The following is an 18597-nucleotide window of genomic DNA, read 5'->3' on the forward strand; positions in this document are numbered from 1 at the left end:
TGTGTTGACACAATGTACAAATTTACAAGTCGAGAAATATTCAAATACTGGAGGCGCACAATGCAGAGTAATGCCAGATAAAACGCCCCTGCTGCCGAGCTTCCAATCTCAACTCAATTTGCCAAGCGACTGCCCGCAAAACGATGCAAAATCAGAAACAGTGTTTCCACCAGGCTACATGCCTCCTGGGGACTAGCTAAGAGCTGCACAAGCAGTGGTCCAAGAGCAGACAGCTAATTCCAATCCCTTGGACACAAAAGTGTGCAGCCTTACCTTTGGGGCGTGGGAGACAAGAGTGTTCACTCTCATTAGAAGGCAACATACCTCAGAGAAAGTATCTGAAGTCTTGCACATCCTTAGTGGTTAATTACATTTCATGGAATTAAAAATACTCTACCTGTGACTGGATTAACTTCAAAGAGCCCATAGTAGGCATCAGCCACAAACAGAGTGCCATTAGGTCCAACCCGGATGCCCAAAGGTCTTCCGCAGGTTGGTTCATCTTCTCTTGTACCTGGGTGAAACAAAAATGTGGCAGCAACATCAAGAGGAAAGGAGCTTTGTGGGGAGGGGGGAGGGCGAGCGGGACAGCAAGGGGGGGGGGCTACTCCTAAACTCTACCATTTTTGCATGTTACTTACCACAAGGAAGTTTGCCTATTCTTGCCAGGGTGTGTATGTTCCCATCACTTATTTTCAGAATCTGTCCATCAGCCGTACCAGTGAATATCACATCTGCAGAGATCCCACACAGAGAATCCAGTTACAAATAACTCTTAATTCGGCAATGTTTTAGAGAAAGCAAAATGAGAAATCCAATCAAAACCTCAGCTTTAATTTTATTCAGAAATAAAAGACAGACTTGTATTTATATAGTGGCAGTCATGACCTCAGGATGCCCCAAAGCTCTTTACAGTCAATGATATACTTTTGAAGTACGTCACTATTGTAATGTAGGAAACGCAGCAACCAATTTACACACTGCAAGGTCCCACAAAAAGCAACGTGATAATGACCAGATAATCTGTTTTTAGTGAGCTTGGTTATGGGATAAATAGTGGCCAAGACAACTAGGAGAAATCTCCTGGTCTTCTTTGAATAGTGCCATGGGATCTTTTACATCCAACTGGGAGGTCAGAAAGGGTCTCAGTTTAATGTCTCATCCGAAAGACGGTACCTCCAACACTCCCTCAGTGCTGCACTGAGGTGAGTCTGGATTTTATGCTGGAGTCCCTGGAGTGGGACTTTAACCCATGGCCTTTTGACTCAGAGGTGAGTGCGCTGCCAACTGAGCCATGGTTGACCTGACCTTGGGGGATGGAAGTTCCTTTCCTCACCATCATCTTGAAAAGAGAAGGCTGAGGGGTGATCTACTGAAGGTGTTTAAAATTATGAAAGGTTTTGAAAGAGTAGATGCAGAGATGAAAGAGTAGATGCAGAGAGAGTGTTTCCACTTGTGGGGAAGAGCAAAACTAGAGGCCATCAATATAAGATAGTCACCAAGAAATCAAGTAGAGAATTTAGAAGGAACTTCTTTCCCCAGACAGTGGTGAGAATGTGGAACTCGCTAACCCAGGGAGTGGTTCAGGCCAGTAGCATAGATGCATTTAAGGGAGGCTAGACAAGCATATGAGGGAGAAAGGAATAGAGGGTTATGCTAATAGACATGGTGTGTCCATGGCTACTATCGACCATGGCTACTATCGACACCACAAGCTGCCGGCTCAAAGTGGAGAGGATCTCCAAGAAGATCGCGCATATCGACACAGACATCAAGTTTCTACAGAGATGCAAGAAAGCAGACAAGATCCCGAAAGGACTTCAGATCACTAACCCACTCAAGTCGACCTACAACACAGACTACGCTGAGAGACTCTGCCGTCGTGCCTCTCGCACATTCCTCAACCATCTCATACACCAGCTCTACAGCAGACGCCGCAACCTCGAAACCGAGATGGAGTCCATGTTCTCAGCCTGTGCTCAGGACGCAGCAGACCAGCTACGAGACACCGCCAAACAAACAAGGCAACGGAACTACGCTACCTACATGCACACCAAGAACAGGAAGCTTGAGAAACTTGGCATCACCAGCAACCAAGCCTCCCCCGGTACCACGGTTGAAACCACAGGGAAATCCATCGTCAACCTGTCCGACCACACCCTTCAACCAGACGAAATTGAAGTTCTCAGCCGAGGGCTCAATTTCTGCCCCACCACCAAAATGGACCCCATCGGTCTCGCGGCAGACACAGAGGAATTCATCAGGAGAATGAGGCTCCGGGAATTCTTCCACAAATCCCAAGATGTCAGCAGCGAACCCAATGAGACAATCAATGATCTGGAACAGCAGAGGGATCCGCAGTGCAGCAACCGAAGAAGAAAGAGTCAAATTGGACCCCTCCGGAGGGTCGCTGCCCTAAGCTTGACATGTATGCTCAAGCTGTCAGGAGATGCATCAACGCCAGATTCATCAGCCGCACTCACAAGACAGTCCAGAATGTCACCCGAGCACAACGCAACGCCATCCACGCTCTCAAGACCAACCGCAACATCGTCATCAAACCAGCAGACAAAGGAGGTGCCATCTTCATACAGAACAGAACGGACTATTGCAAAGAAGTATACCGACAACTGGACAACCAGGAACACTACAGACAGTTACCCGCAGATCCGACCAAAGAACACACCCGCCAACTCAACAGACTGATCAAAACCTTCGATCCAGACCTTCAAAGCATCCTACATGCTCTCATCCCACGTACTCCCCGCGTGGGAGACTTCTACTGCCTCCCAAAGATACACAAAGCCAACACACCTGGATGTCCTATCGCATCAGGCAGCGGAACCCTGTGTGAGAACCTCTGGATATGTCGAGGGCATCCTGAAACCCATCGTACAGGGAACCCCCAGCTTCTGTCGCGACACTACAGACTTCTTACAGAAGCTCAGCACCCACGGACCAGTTGAACCAGGAACACTCCTCGCCACGATGGACGTCTCGGCACTCTACACCAGTATCCCCCACGATGATGGCATCGCTGCGACAGCCTCAGTACTCAACACCAACAACAGCCAATCTCCAGACACCATCCTACAACTCATCCGCTTCATCCTTGACCACGTCTTCACCTTCGACAACCAGTTCTTTACCCAAACACACGGAACAGCCATGGGGACCAAATTCGCACCCCAATACGCAAACATCTTCATGCACAAGTTCGAGCAAGACTTCTTCGCTGCACAGGATCTCCAACCAACGCTATACACCAGATACATCGACGACATTTTCTTCCTATGGACCCACGGCGAAGAATCACTGAAAAGACTACACGATAACATCAACAAGTTCCATCCCACCATCAAACTCACCATGGACTACTCCTCAGAATCAGTCTCATTCCTGGACACACGAATCTCCATCAAAGACGGACACCTCAGCACTTCACTCTACCGCAAGCCCACGGACAACCTCACGATGCTTCACTTCTCCAGCTTCCACCCTAACCACGTTAAAGAAGCCATCCCCTATGGACAAGCCCTGCGAATACACAGGATCTGCTCAGACGAGGAGGAACGCGATGGACACCTACAGACACCGAAAGACGCCCTTGTAAGAACGGGATATGACGCTCGACTCGTCGATCGACAGTTCCGACGGGCCACAGCGAAAAATCGCATAGACCTCCTCAGAAGACAAACACGGGACACAACCAACAGAGTACCCTTCGTCGTCCAGTACTTCCCCGGAGCGGAGAAACTACGCCATGTTCTTCGCAGCCTTCAACATGTCATCGATGACGACAGACACCTCGCTAAGGCCATCCCCACGCCTCCACTACTCGCTTTCAAACAGCCGCCTAACCTCAAACAGACCGTCGTTCGCAGCAAATTACCCAGCTTCCAGGAGAACAGCGACCACGACACCACACAACCCTGCCACAGCAACCTCTGCAAGACATGCTAGATCATCAACACAGATACCATCATCACACGTGAGGACACCACCCACCAGGTACATGGTACATACTCATGTGACTCGGCCAACGTTGTCTACCTCATACGTTGCAGGAAAGGATGCCCCGGAGCATGGTACATCGGCGAGACCATGCAGACACTGCGACAACGGATGAACGGACACCGCGCAACAATCACCAGGCAGGAGTGTTCCCTCCCAGTCGGGGAACACTTCAGCAGTCAAGGACATTCAGCCTCCGATCTTCGGGTAAGCATTCTCCAAGGTGGCCTTCGAGACACACGACAACGCAAAATCGTCGAGCAGAAACTGATAGCCAAGTTCCGCACCCATGAGGACGGCCTCAACCGAGATCTTGGGTTCATGTCATGCTACATGTAACCCCACCTGATGCAGGGTCATCCAGACTCGAGTCGACATTGGCTTGTTCTCTCTACACAGATGCGGCCGGACCTGCTGTGATTTCCAGCCAAAAAAAATGTTTTTTGTCTGTTTTTTTGTTTTTCCATACAGACCCCAGCATCTGCAATATTTGACCCCTTGTGACCCCACCTCATTGTTCTTTGATGTAATGTTTCCCTGACTGACCTGTTTGGACACCATTCACACCTTTGACTGCTGTGATTATCTCTCTGCCGAGGTGTGATAAATGGCAGTTGGAAAGGTTACCTGTAAACATCTGACATGATTCTCTGACTATATAAGCTGAGTCTTTATGCATTTCTCCACTTCACCTGAAGGAGCAGCGCTCCGAAAGCTTGTGATTTCAAATAAAGCTGTTGGACTATAACCTGGTGTTGTGTGACTTCTTACATATGCTAATAGATTTAGATGAGGAAGGATGGGAGTAGGCTCGAGTGGAGCATAAACGCCAGCATTGACTGGTTGGGCCAAATGGCCTGTATCTGTGTTCTATGTAATTGTATGTAAATTGATTACCATGTTTCTTACATTACAACAGGTACTATCCTTCAAAAGTACTTCACTGGTGAATTGCTATATAAATGCAAGTCTTTCTTTTAGATGGCAAAGTCTTCAGTTTTAAGAATGCTTCAGCTTCTTCACACTTCGTGTCTGCCTCAGCTCTGCAGTAAGTCAGCTCGCGCCCGGCTGCCCCTACCTAGGTCGTTCCCTCCATTAGAACAAATATCAAAAGCTCTGTCGCCCTGCTCACATGCTCAAGTCTCGGTGCTGATATAGCTCCACACCCAGTCGCACACAAACAGGGAGAGGGATGAAAAGAAACAGAAATGGGTGAGGAAAAGAGATAGAATGAGAGAAGGGGAGAGAGAAGAGAGAGAGTAAAAAAATCAGGGGGAAGGTGGGAATGGAAGCAAATAAGAAAGTTGTAAAATTATTAAATTCAATAAAGCTGGCAATTCGATTCACTCCATGCGTTATCAAAAAACAGCTGAGCACACTGGATACAGCAAAGGCTATGGGCCCCGACAACATCCCAGCTGTCGTGTTGAAGACCTGTGCTCCAGATGTAGCCGCGCCTCTAGCCAAGCTGTTCCAGTACAGCTACAACACTAGCATCTATCCAACAATGTGGAAAACTGCCCAGGTACGTCCTGTCCACAAAAAGGACAAATCCAATCCAGCCAATTAACACCCCATCAGTCTACTCTCAATCATCAGCAAAGTGCTTGAAGGTGTCCTTGACAGTGCTATCAAGTGGCACTTACTCACCAATGTTCAGTGTGGGTTCCACCAGGACCACTCGGCTCCATACCTCATTACAGCCTTGGTCCAAACATGGACAAGAGCTCAATTCAAGGTGAGGCGAGAGTGACTGTCCTTGACATCAAGGCAGCAGTTGACCGAGCGTGGCATCAAGGAGCCCCAGTAAAACCGAAGTCAATACCTAGCACAAAGGTTGTTGGAGGCCAATCATCTCAGCCCCAGGACATCGCTGCAGGAGCCCCTCAGGGCAGTGACCTAGGCCCAACTATCTTCAGCTACTTCATCAATGACCTTCCCTCCAACATAGATTCAGAAGTGGGGATGTTCACTGAAGATTGCAGTGTTCAGTTCCATTCGCAACTCCTCAGATAATGAAGCAGTCCATGCCCGCATGCAGCAAGACCTGGATGACATTCAGGCTTGGGCTAATAAGTGGCAAGTAACATTTGTGCCACACAAGTGCCAGGCAATGACTATCTCCAACAAGAGCGCCTAACCACCGCCCCTTGACATTCAACGCCATTACCATCGCCGAATCCCCCACCACCAACATCCTGGGGGTCACCATTGACCAGAATCTTAACTAGACCAGCCACATAAATACTATGGCTACAAGAGCAGGTCAAAGGCTGGGTATTCTGTGGCGAGTGTCTCGCCTCCTATTCCCAAAAGCCTTTCCACCATCTACAAGGCACAAGTCAGAAGTGTGATCGAATACTCTCCATTTGCCTGGATGAGTGCAACACAAAGCAGCCCGCTTGACTGACGCCACATCCACCACCTTAAACATTCACTCCCTCCACCACCGGCGTACCGCGGCTGCAGTGTGTACCATCTACAAGATGCACTGCAGCAACTCGCCAAGGCTTCTTCGGCAGCACCTCTGTCACCTAGAAGGACAAGGTCAGCAGGCGCATGGAAACACCACCACCTCCAAATTACCGTCCAAGTCACACACCATCCTGACTTGGAAATATATCGCTGTTCCTTCATCGTCGCTGGGTCAAAATCTTGGAACTCCCTCCCCAACAGTATTGTGGAAGTAGCTTCACACATGGACTGCAGCAGTTCAAGGCGGCAGCTCACCATCACCTTCTCAAGGGCAATTGGGGATGGGCAACAAATCCTGGCCTTGCCAACGATGCCCACATCCCATGAATGAATAAAAATAATTGTGGGCCAAATGAAAACTGCCGTAAAAACCCAACAGGTTCTCTAATGTCCTTCAGGAGCGGGACCTGCATCCTTACCCAGTTTGGCTTATATGTAACACCAGCCCCACTTTGAGTTCCACTATTAATGTCCTCTGAAGTGACTAACAATTCAATGGGTTGCAAGCGCAAATAGGGATGGGCCTCGTCAGAATGACCCACAGCCCAAAAACAAATTTTAAAAATGGAGAGGGGATGGCTTCCCACAAGACTTTCCCACCTTTTAGCTTCCTTACTGTGGTAAACCACTTTTATCGTTCACTATCGTTACACTATAGTTATCACTGTTATATCGTTACTCTATGGTTATCACTGTTCACACTGTTGTATCACTATACGAGGTCGCCTCGTCACACTGTTATACCTGGGCTGACCACTGCTGACTCCGCCCACGGCTCCACCTACCTGCCCAGGTATAAAGGTGGTTGACTGACTAGTATTCCTCCTTGTTGGATCCGATCACCCACGAGGGTGGGCTCTGTTATTTAGCTAATAAAAACCTATAGTTACTTTCTTAACTCGTCGCTTTTCATTGGATAAATTGATAGGTATATCAATTTTATTGGCTAAATTTTAAAATGTCGTTACTTGAGCAGCCAGACGAGCAGCCAAACGACCAGCCAGACGCCCAGCTACAACAGCCACAGCAGCCGGCTTGGCTGCGAGCCCTCCGACCACCGTACCTGGATCTAAACCCACAGGCAGCAAACTCAGCCCTCGACTTCGAACACTGGCTGAGCTGTTTCGAGTCCTACCTGGGAGAATCCAGCGTGCCTCAGAAATCCAAGCTAAGAGTTCTGACCGCCCAAGTGAGTCCTAAAGTATTCGCACTCATCCGGGACCTTAAAACATACGAGGACGCCATCAACCGGCTGAAACGACAGTACCAGAGCCCGGTAAATTCCATGTATGCCAGACACCTCCTAAGATCCCGCCCGCAACAGCCAGGAGAGTCTGTAGATGAATTTTTACAGGCGCTACAAGCACTCGGCAGGGACTGTAACTTTAAAAGCGGTAACGGCGGCAGAAAATACTGAAGACAATGTCCGCGATGCCTTCGTGAAAGGCCTGCGGTCCGACTACTCACGGCAAAGACTGCTTGAAGCAAAGGACCTCGACCTGGACAAAGCTGCAGCCCTCGCTCGCTCCCTAGAAGTGGCCCATCGGGACCTCGAGGCATATTCCAGGTACTGTAATTTGCGACCCTGGGACTCGGGACCGACCCCGACCGCAATACCCCCCGCAGCACCCCCCCTGGGACCTACCTCAGCGTCGGCATCCTTCATCTAGATCTAACCAATCCACAACAGAGGATGTTAGTGCTTCGACTAGATCAACCACTGCACTGCCTCTTTGCAAAACTCATTCTGATTTTCTGTTTCCATCTCCTTTAGGTCACAATGTCAAGGGCAACAGCCGGAAGGAGGAATTGCCGTAGTAACCTAGATTGCAAACTTCAGATGCTCCCCAGATAAATGCAATAAAACTGAAGTCCTGCAGTCTGCAACAGCTCAAATTAAAAAAAACATAGGCAAACAGTTAATACAAGTGAAATCGAACAGATTTACTGCAAGAATGAGTCAGTCCTTTAATCCCTTGTTACCCAAACTAAAAAAACAAAATCCATACTCAAAAGGAAACTGGTTATATACTTGAAAATGAAAAAAATTACAAGGCTATGGGGGAAAAGCATGGGAGTGGGAATAATTGGTAGCGCTTTCAGAGAGCCAGCAGACACAATGGGCGGAATGGTCTCCTTCTGTGCTGTATGATTCCATGAAATATGAAAGAAATCACTGACTTAGCGCCCTATAGTTGAGATGTGTTATGATGGATGGTGCTTTTTGCCTGTTTTGATTATGAGTATAAAATACACAATAATTAGACAAACAGTAAGTAAATCATCACTATTTATATTTTACTATTTGCTCACGTAAGGCACATGGAATATCAATCACTCCAATTTTCATATTGATTGGTTTACAGCAGTTAATCAGCTTGCATTTAACTGAATTAATGGCCATTATTTGCCTTAAAAAAAACATAATGGGGAATGATCTTATCAAATCCAGGATACGGTCAGTGACAATATTGTATTATGAAAGGCAGCACTTATTTCAACATTTATAAACTAACTCATGAAATAGTAGGGGGCTCTAAATCAAAGAATCCGCTCTTATCACAGCAGCTGATGGTCATGGTGTAGCATCGGCTCGGCTGTTCCAGTCTCCTGAATGGAAGACAGAAGGGATTCCCGTCTGATAAAAGCAAAGAAAAAAATTGGACGGGAACATTTCTCCAATACCAGGACACAACCCGTGACAGAACGTACCACTTCTGATACAGTATTAGTTCCCCATCACTAAACATTTTGGTTTTACTTTACATTTCATTACCTGCTCTAATTTCCAGAAGTAGCTTCGACAGAATTAGCTCCCATTTATATAGCACCTTTCACGTCCTCAGGACGTCCAAAGAGGTACTTTGGAAGTGGTCACTGTTGTAATGTAGGGAAACGTGGCAGCCAATTTTCAGAAAGCAAGCTCCCACAAAAAGCAATGCAATAATGACCAGATAATCTGTTTGAGATATTGGCTGAGGGATAAATATTGGCCAGGACACCAGGGAGAAATCCCCTGTTCTTCCGAGGGTAATCATGGGATCTTTTACATTTACCCAAGATGGGGCAGACAGGGCCTCGGTTTAATGTCTCATCTGTTAGTGCAGCACCCCCTCAAGTACTGCACTGGAGTGTCACCTAGATTGTGTGCTTAAGTTTCTGGAGTGGTCTTGAACCCACAGCCATCTGACTCCAAGGCAAGAATGCTACCACTGAGCCATGGCTGACACATGTAACTACACTGCAAGCTTTAAGCCATCTCCACCCAAGGGGGATTAAACCACATCCAAGAATTATACACAAAGCACTTCCCCAGAATTGAATCAAATGTGAAATTCTAAATTCTGCTTGCTGTACTATGTCACACCTCAAAGGGCTATCCTGCTGCCAATACTCTTTCAATAGCCGTGGCAAGAAAAAAAAGTCAACGTTTCGGGTCAAACCCTTGCCTGGCCTGTGAGTTTTTCCAGCATTTTCTGTTGTTATTTCGGATTTCCAGCATCCGCAGTATTTTGCTATCGTACTCTCAACAGCAATCACTATGGAGCATCAATGACAGAATAAACTTTCCTACTCCGTCATGTGCACCATGAACTTGAAGAGGGTGCAGAGGAGATTTGCTAGAATGGTACGAGTGATGAGGGACTTCAGTATGTGGAGAGACTGGAGAAGCTGGGATTGTTCTCCTTAGAGGAGAGAAGTTTAAGGGGAGATTGAATAGAGGGGTTCAAAATGAAGAAAGTTTTTGATAGAGTAGATAGGGAGAAACTTTTCACTGGCAGGAGGGTCGGTAATCAGAGGACGCAGATTTAAGATCATTGGCAAAAGAACCAGGAGTAGATGAGGAGAATTCTTTTAACAAGTTATGATCTAGAATGCACTGCCTGAAAGGGTGGTGGAAGCAGATTCAATAGTAAAGTTCAAAAGGAATTGGATATATACTTGAAAAAGAAAAAATTGCAGGGCTATGGGGAAAAGAGCAGGAGTGGGACTAATTGGATATCTCTTGCTAAGCACTGGCACAAGCACGATGGGCTGAATGGCTTCCTTCTGTGCTGTACGATTCTTGATTCTATACTAACCAGGACTGCATTGACTTGGAGTATAATGGAGAGATTTTATGTTCTTGAACTTTACAACTCAACCATCGTTCATTCCAAAAACCTCCTTTAATATACGAAGTCAAGGGGAGTCCATACCTCCAAGGTGTGCAATAGATTCTGGTCCAATCAGCTGGTCCTCAAACAAGCGCTCAGCCTGTCTCAGCTTAAGGTTAGGCTCCAAAGGACCAGTCAGCAGGGGAGGCTCCTTGTAACTGGGGAAAAAAGCAAACACGAAGGTTAACATTTTGAAGTCGAGGGATTACTTGAAGGACAAAAACTTGATGCAATTGACTGTTACTAAAGCAACTAGAAACGTTTACAGTCCTGAGTGGAAAGAATTGTTAAAAGGCGAGGAGTACAGGCTAGAAACAGCAATATACACTTGAATATGAATTGCGGTGGTGGAATTGCCATATTTGACACCGATGGAGATGCAGCCTGTAGCCTTGACAGCAACTGCTGAAAACAGCTCAGTTTAAGATTCAGGTTGCTACTGAAACCAATGCAATTGTGCAACCCACGTCACATTTATGCAGACTTCTAGATTTCAAGAAGCACAGCAAATTTACAGAATTTGTTTGTTTATCACCATGGTACAGCGGTTCCAGAGATAGGTTCACCACCACCACACGCAAATAAGGTACAGTCCATATGCACAGAGTTCTCAATCTCAGGAGTGCCACTATGGGGAGGGTGTCGAGCAGATGCCAGGCACGTCAATCCATCAGAAGAGGGGAAAATTAAGAGCTGTTCCTGCACCTCTACTAGCACTGGTCACCCAGCAGCACTTGAAATTTTCAATTGTTCCAACCTCAATAGCTTTTTTTGGGGGTGGGGGGGGGGGGGGGGGGGGGGGGGGGGAAATCGAATTCCAGATTTCCATTACCCTGTGTGTGAAGTGCTCCCTGAAATCACCCCTGAACAGCCTGGCTCTAATTTTAAAGGTTTCGCCCCCTTGCTCTGGACTCCCCCACCAGATGAAAGAGTTTCTCTATCTACCCTATCAAATCCTTCAATCATCTACAACACCTCAATTATAATCACTCCTTTTCATATTAGGCAGTAGCCTATTCTTTACTCGGGTTTGTCAACCAGAGGTTACGTTATAAATTCATAATACCTGCATAATTTCTTTAACTTCTAATCAGCTCCTCTTTCTCCTATACTGGGTTTGTATAAAATGCTATTCAAAATTGATTTTCTTCAATATTTAAAAACTTGGATCATATCTCTTCACCCCACATCTTCCTTGTTCTATCAAGAAAACATTTCGCTTCCTTACTTTCTCTTCAAAAATCTGGAATCACCTTTGTTGCCCTTGTTCCGACCTTTATTTGGTTTTGCAAGTACAGTTTTCACAAGTAGAGTCCTTCACATATGATCCCACTAATACTTTAGAAACCTCCTGCACTCTGCAGATCTAATTCTACACCAACACTGTTTGCTTTTGTAACTGCTGCTCGATGCAGTTAGCTGCCACTGATCTTGCCCTGACTCACCTCATTTTACAATACACCATTCAAACTATGACTATACAGTAAGCTATTTTAGTACCAATGTGTATCTATAATATTCAGCATTTTCCTTCAAACACCCTACTTTCTACTTCAACTTGCTATTTCCTGCGGGTGAATTATGCTATATTTATTTCTTCTTCGGACGGTGCTGCTCCACTCTGTGATATGGTTCCATTGGCCAGTCCACGTCTCTATACACGAGTCCAAACAGCAAGTGTTGGCAGGCTATTTAATCACAGAGGAATCACAGGCCAACCATATGCTCTCCTGCCATAGAGACACGTGCACTTTCCCTATTGCCAGTGATGAGGGGTAGGATCCAAGGGTGATTTTGTCTCCTCCCTAGTCCCGAGACACCGACACCAACTGCACCCCAACTACTGCCTCGCTGGGTCACTCCTGGTCAGTAAGGCTCAGTATCACTAAACTACCGGGGAATGCCAGCGTAGTACTTTTAATACTCATCAGATTGAAACAGAAGCAATGTCCTTGCCCATTCCATCAGGCCGTGCAAATTGGAACTCTCTGGTTACAATATCAGCAGCTGATCCATAGCAAATACATTCTTACCTGAAGGGCTGAGGGTTTATTGGAGACTGCAGTAGCAGTGCTGCCACCAGTAATGGGGCCAGAAGCGTCACAATGAGTGTTGTCAAGGTTATCCGGAAAACTTTCCCACTATACGCACTGGAAGAGAAATATATTCAACAACTTGCAATGAGTTATTGTAGATCGTGTAGGGAGGGGAGCCTTATTTTGCATTATCTCTGTGAGGTTTAGGAGGAACGTGTGCTGTACTTAAGTCAACCGTTAGGAAGTCAGTTTGAAAGATGTGTTGATTGCAGTCAATCCCTACAGAGGGAGGCAAAAATTCTGTATAGATAACAATTACTGCCTGAATGATATTTTAAAATGCAGGTTAAAGGGAGGCTGAAGTATATCTTGCTGTGGTGCTTGCTGACCTACGTTGGCCAGCAACACCTGAAATTTAAAATTCTCATCCTTGTGTTTAAATCCCTCATGGCCCCACCCCTCCCTAGCTCTGTAACCTCCTCCAGCCCTACAACCCTCAAGAGAACGGTGTTCCTCCAATTCTGGCCTCATGTATTTCCGATTTCCTTCGCCTCTCCATCAGCAACCATGAATTCCGCTATCTAGGCCCCAAGATCTGGAATTCCCTTCCTAAACTTCTCTCCTTAAAGATGCTCCTGTAAACCTACCTCTCTGACCAAGCTTTTGGTCACCTGTCCTAATATCTCATGTGGCTCGGTGTCAAATGTTATCTGATAACGCTCCTGTGAAGGGTCTTGGGATGTTTCATGTTAAAAGGCACTATATAAATGCCACCATATCCGTTTCCTTCAACCTTAAGTGTACTTATGTATCAAAGTACAGTAGCATAATGGTTGTGTTACTGGACTAGTAATCTAGAGTTCAAATCCCATCAAGGCTGTTTGAGAATTTAAAATTGGTTTTAAAAATCTGGAAATAAAAAGCTGGTATTAGTAAAAAGTGGCCATGAAGCTGTCAGATTGTGATAGAAATCCACGTGGTTCACTGATGTTGTTTAGGGCAGGAAATCTGCCATCCCTACCCAGTGTGGCCTGTATGTGACTCCCATGCCAGCGTGGTTGACTCTCAACTGGCCTAGTAAGAGAGCAAGAGCGCGCGCGTGCGTGAGCGACAGCAAGAGAATGGAAATTTCAAGCTAGCCTGATAAGATAGCAACTCAACAATATCATGGTGGTTGGCAGTCAAGATGGAAGAAAAGCCACTGAACAAGGTGACATAACAGGAGATGAGGACAAATAAAAAGAGATGCTCGCAAGGAGGTCCAATCTTAGGAGAAATTCTGAAGTTTTCACTTTTTGTTTGTCTCAGCTCTTGCTTGTGAGAAAGGAACAGCTGGAAATTTAACACAAGGGCTCCTGTATATAAGGCAACAAGTGCTTTAGTCCATTCTGCTCCACAACAACCATGACTTTTTTCACCCCGAGTGCCAGAACAGTGAAGGGATGTTGGGGAAGATATTCTGATCTGGCTAGGATCCACTGTATACAGCCAAAAAGATACCATCTACCAATGTAGTCAGCCCCAAATATCCATTTTATTAACATATAACAAATGGATATTATGATGTAGTTATACATATACCACAGTTCCCTCCCTCCCTCCATGACCACCAGCATACCATCCATAGCAGCTCAGTTTGAGTATGGAGCTTGAAATACAAGGTTGCAAATACTTTGCAGCATTTTGTGTTGAATCTAAATATATTTTGCAAGTGGCTGAATGGCTAATCAATAGCATGACAAATAGGCCATTAACCGCAAGCACGGCAAGAGCAAAAATGGTTACTTCCAAACATTGCTATTGGACCCACTTTCTGTACGCCTGTTTGTGATGAGTGCATATTAACCCAAAAAGTGTGTCATTTAACTCCTTTACTATTTTCATAAACTGTTTCAAAACTAAGCGTAACTTTTTAGTAGATTTATTGCACAGAATTAACAGCAGCAAAGTAAGTTCTAGCAGCTACACATTGAAAAAAGTAAAAACTACTGGCATGCGCAATGAAGTTGAATCCTTTATTTTTACAGCAACAATCAAAGAGTAAACTGGACACGATTAGTTCCGGTTTTAAATTAAAGTCTGGTTTTCCACTTCCCTCCACAGATCGTGCACCATTTTAATGTCACACTATCAAGATTAGCAGCAGCCCTCTGTCCTGGTTGGTGCAGATAGGAAATTCACAGGCTATTTCCACATTTTACAGGAGTCACAAATTGGGGTCGTCACTTACCCTGTTTTGGAAACTGACAGTCTGTCTTGAGCATATGGTCAGGAAAATTTGAAATGATATACAAACTAAACGTGAAGTCTTGGTTTTCAAACAGAACTTGCCCCTATTTACCTTTAAAGTGGAAAGATTAATTAAAGGGTTTCAGTAACATTTTTCATTAGCAAGGAAAACATCATGACTCATGCCAGGATCTCAACCCATCATGTGACCTATCCCTATCCCCATGGCCTCAGCCAAAAATGCCATTAAGTGAAAAACAGCATCTGGTGATTAAGCCAAAGTTCACTTTCAAACTTGGCAACAGTGATTATCAAAGGGAAAAGTTTAGAACCTAACCTGACAAAAATGTTTGAGGGTGAAAACTTGGCCAAGTCTGAAGGCTCAAGGAACCAGCTGGGATTCATGGGCTGCGCAATACCTCCAGATGGTATCAGCTGATCTCAGATATGATGAGAGGAATAGCTGGAACTTAGATGTACCCTGATTTTCTGTCTGTCTTCTACTGCACTCAATGCTTGAGCTCACCAGCCAATCATCAGCCCAACCATCAAAGCCTGTGCCAGCAAGTGAGTCAAATCCCCTCCAGAAAACACGACTGAGAAAGGACAAGCTTCCCACCCATCTGTTATGTCAGTGTCAGCAGAATTCTGTCCTTGACCAGAGTTTAAAAGATAATGGGATGGGGTAAGGGGGGGAAACTTGAACTCATGGGCCATGAATAGACAATGATTTAAACTCTTGGTTCTACCAGTAATAAAAAGAATTAAGCACCGTTACAAACATTTTATTTATTATGCTAAGTAGCAAACAAAAGAGATATATATAGCCCCTTGCAGCATGCCAAAGGAACCGTTCCCTCCGCGACACCTTGGTCCACTCTTCAAATCACCCCCAACACCCGCTCCATTCCCACGCATGCGCAGGAGATGCCCTTACACCTCCTCCCTGCCCACTGTCCAGTGCCCCAAACACTCCTTCCAAGTGAAACAGTGATTTACTGGTACTTCTTTCAATTTAGTATACTGTATTCGCTGCTCACGATGTGGTCTCCTCTACACTGGGGAGACCAAACACAGATTGGGCGACCGCTTTGCTGAACACCTCCAATCAGTCTGCAAGTATAACCCTGAGCTTCCAGTTGCTTGCCACTTCAATTCTCTGCCCCACTCGCACTCTGTCCTTGGACTCCTACACTGTTCCGACGAAGCTCAAGGAACAGCAGCTCATCTTTCGATTAGGCACTTTACAGCCTTTCGGACTCAACATTGAGTTCAACAATTTCAAATCATAACCACTGCTCATTTTTTTCGGACAACAGCTTTGCTAATGAGTCTATTTACGCCCTTTACACCTCCTCTGGACCCATCTTTTGTTTCTTTACTTGACCCATTGACACCCCCATTTTGCCTAGCACTGTCATCCCTTTTGTCATTTAAATCACTCCCGTCTTCCATCCTATCACAGACCTTGCCTTTTTTTTTTAATTTTTCCTCCCTTTCCCTGCCTCTGTCCTTGCTTAAAACCGATTACATCCGAAACATTTTCCAGTTCTGGCAAAAGGTCACAGATCTGAAACATTAACTCTGTTACTCGCTCCACAGATGCTCTCTGACCTCCTGAGTATTTCCAGCATTTTCTGTTTATATTCTAGAGAAATTAGGTCCAACTTTAGCAGAACATAATGTAGACTGCATGCAATTTCTACACTGAACCAGGTATTACATGTCATCCTTGCTTGGATAGAGGGATCGTAATACACCATTGCATGCAGACCATGAACACCCCACCTATGCACCCATTAACACGCCCCAACAGTATGCACCATTGCATGCAACCCATTAACATCCCAACATTATACACTAGTCATGCGACCCATTAACACCCGACAGTATGCACCATTGCATGCAAACCATTATCACTCCCCACAATAGTATGAACCATTGCATGCAACCCATTAACACTCCCAACAGTATGCACCAATGCATGCAACCCACAACACCCACCAAAACAGTATGCACCAATGCATGCAACAACCCCCCCCCCAACAGTATGCACCAATGAATGCCCCCCTGCCCCCCAGTATGCACTAATGCATGCAACCCCCCTGCCACAGCATGCATGAATGCATGCAACCCATTAACCCCCCCCCAACAGTATGCACCATTGCATGCAACCCATTAACCCCCAACAGTATGCACCATTGCATGCAACCCATTAACCCCAACAGTATGCACCATTGCATTCAACCCATTAACCCCCCCCCAACAGTATGCACCATTGCATGCAACCCATTAACCCCAACAGTATGCACCATTGCATGCAACCCATTACCCCCCCCCCAACAGTATGCACCATTTCATGCAACCCATTAACCCACCCAACAGTATGCACCATTGCATGCAGCCCATTAACACAATATGCACCATGGCATGTAACCCATTAACCCAACAGTATGCACCATTACATGCAACCCATTAACCCCCCCCAACAGTATGTGCATACAACCCATTAACCCCCAATATGTACCACTACATGCAACCCATTAACCCAACAGTATGCACCATTACATGCAACCCATTAACCCCCCCCAACAGTATGTGCATACAACCCATTAACCCCCAATATGTACCACTACATGCAACCCATTAACCCAACAGTATGCACCATTGCATGCAACCCATTAACCCCCCAACAGTATGCACCATTGCATGCAACCCATTAACCCAACAGCATGTGCATACAACCCTATAACCCCCCCAATATGCACCACTGTATGCAACTCATCAACCGCACCGCGAGCGCCCCCTCCCGTATGCACCATTGCATGCAACCAATCAACCTCCCCACCACCACACCAACAGTACGCACCATAGCATGCAACCCATTAAAATTCCCCCGCCCCGATTAATATGCACCCAGGACACAACCTATCTGACCGCAAGGGCGCATTAAGGAGTCCTTAAAACGCTCGCTTGCAGAGGTCGGTTACATGGCTCGAAACCTCAGACAACGCCAACCCAGACAGCCTACTCAGACGTTACCTGACATGCTTAGTCTCGGCGTCCGGCGACTCATCCGAGATGACCTGCGGCTGCTGCAGCCGGCGGTGCCGCAACCCTTCCGATTCCTTCATGGTCCTCCCACACGCATGCGCCAGCAGCCCAGGATGCGCGCGACGCTACCGGAAGCCAAAGGTCGAAATTCGAACCCAGCAGGAGCGCCGCCCAGCCACGTCTTCGCGCCGCAGGACGTCAGCGGCGTGCGCACCAGGAGGGCGTTGTCCAACGGAGATGGGCGAAGTTTAGCTGTTACTGTCCTATTGATGGGAGTTCACCTGTTACTGTCTTATTGAGAGAAGTTTACCTGTTACTGTCCTTTTGATGGGAGTTCACCTGTTACTGTCCTATTGATGGGAGTTTACCTGTTACTGTCCTATTGATGGGAGTTTGCCTGTTACTGTCCTATTGATGGGAGTTTACCTGTTACTATCCTATTGATGGGAGTTTGCCTGTTACTGTCCCATTGATGGGAGTTTACCTGTTACTGTACTATTGATGGGAGTTTACCTGTTACTGTCCCATTGATGGGAGTTTGCCTGTTACTGTCCTATTGATGGGAGTTTACCTGTTACTATCCTATTGATGGGAGTTTGCCTGTTACTGTCCCATTGATGGGAGTTTACCTG

At 46.2% G+C, this 18597-nt stretch overlaps 1 protein-coding gene across 2 annotated transcripts in view; it reads right to left on the minus strand.

Annotated features, from left to right (window-relative positions):
* apmap (adipocyte plasma membrane associated protein) overlaps positions 1–18132 on the minus strand; it is a 63793-nt gene extending 45661 nt beyond the window's left edge. Inside the window, exons 1-5 of one of the 2 annotated variants that reach the window (XM_085981869.1) lie at positions 17954–18132; positions 12680–12796; positions 10689–10804; positions 642–734; positions 398–514 (exon numbers count right to left, since the gene is read on the minus strand). In XM_085981869.1, the coding sequence (XP_085837995.1) occupies positions 398–514; positions 642–734; positions 10689–10804; positions 12680–12796; positions 17954–18045 (535 nt within the window). In that variant the 5' untranslated portion in view covers positions 18046–18132. The remainder of the gene's footprint in view (positions 1–397; positions 515–641; positions 735–10688; positions 10805–12679; positions 12797–17953) is intronic. The other variant, XM_085981868.1, reaches the window with a different exon arrangement.
* Positions 18133–18597: the final 465 nt, after the last annotated feature.

Source organism: Somniosus microcephalus, chromosome 3 (genome assembly GCF_052327205.1).
Source record: "Somniosus microcephalus isolate GS21.2 chromosome 3, FLI_Smic_1.0, whole genome shotgun sequence".
Lineage (NCBI taxonomy): Eukaryota > Metazoa > Chordata > Chondrichthyes > Squaliformes > Somniosidae > Somniosus > Somniosus microcephalus.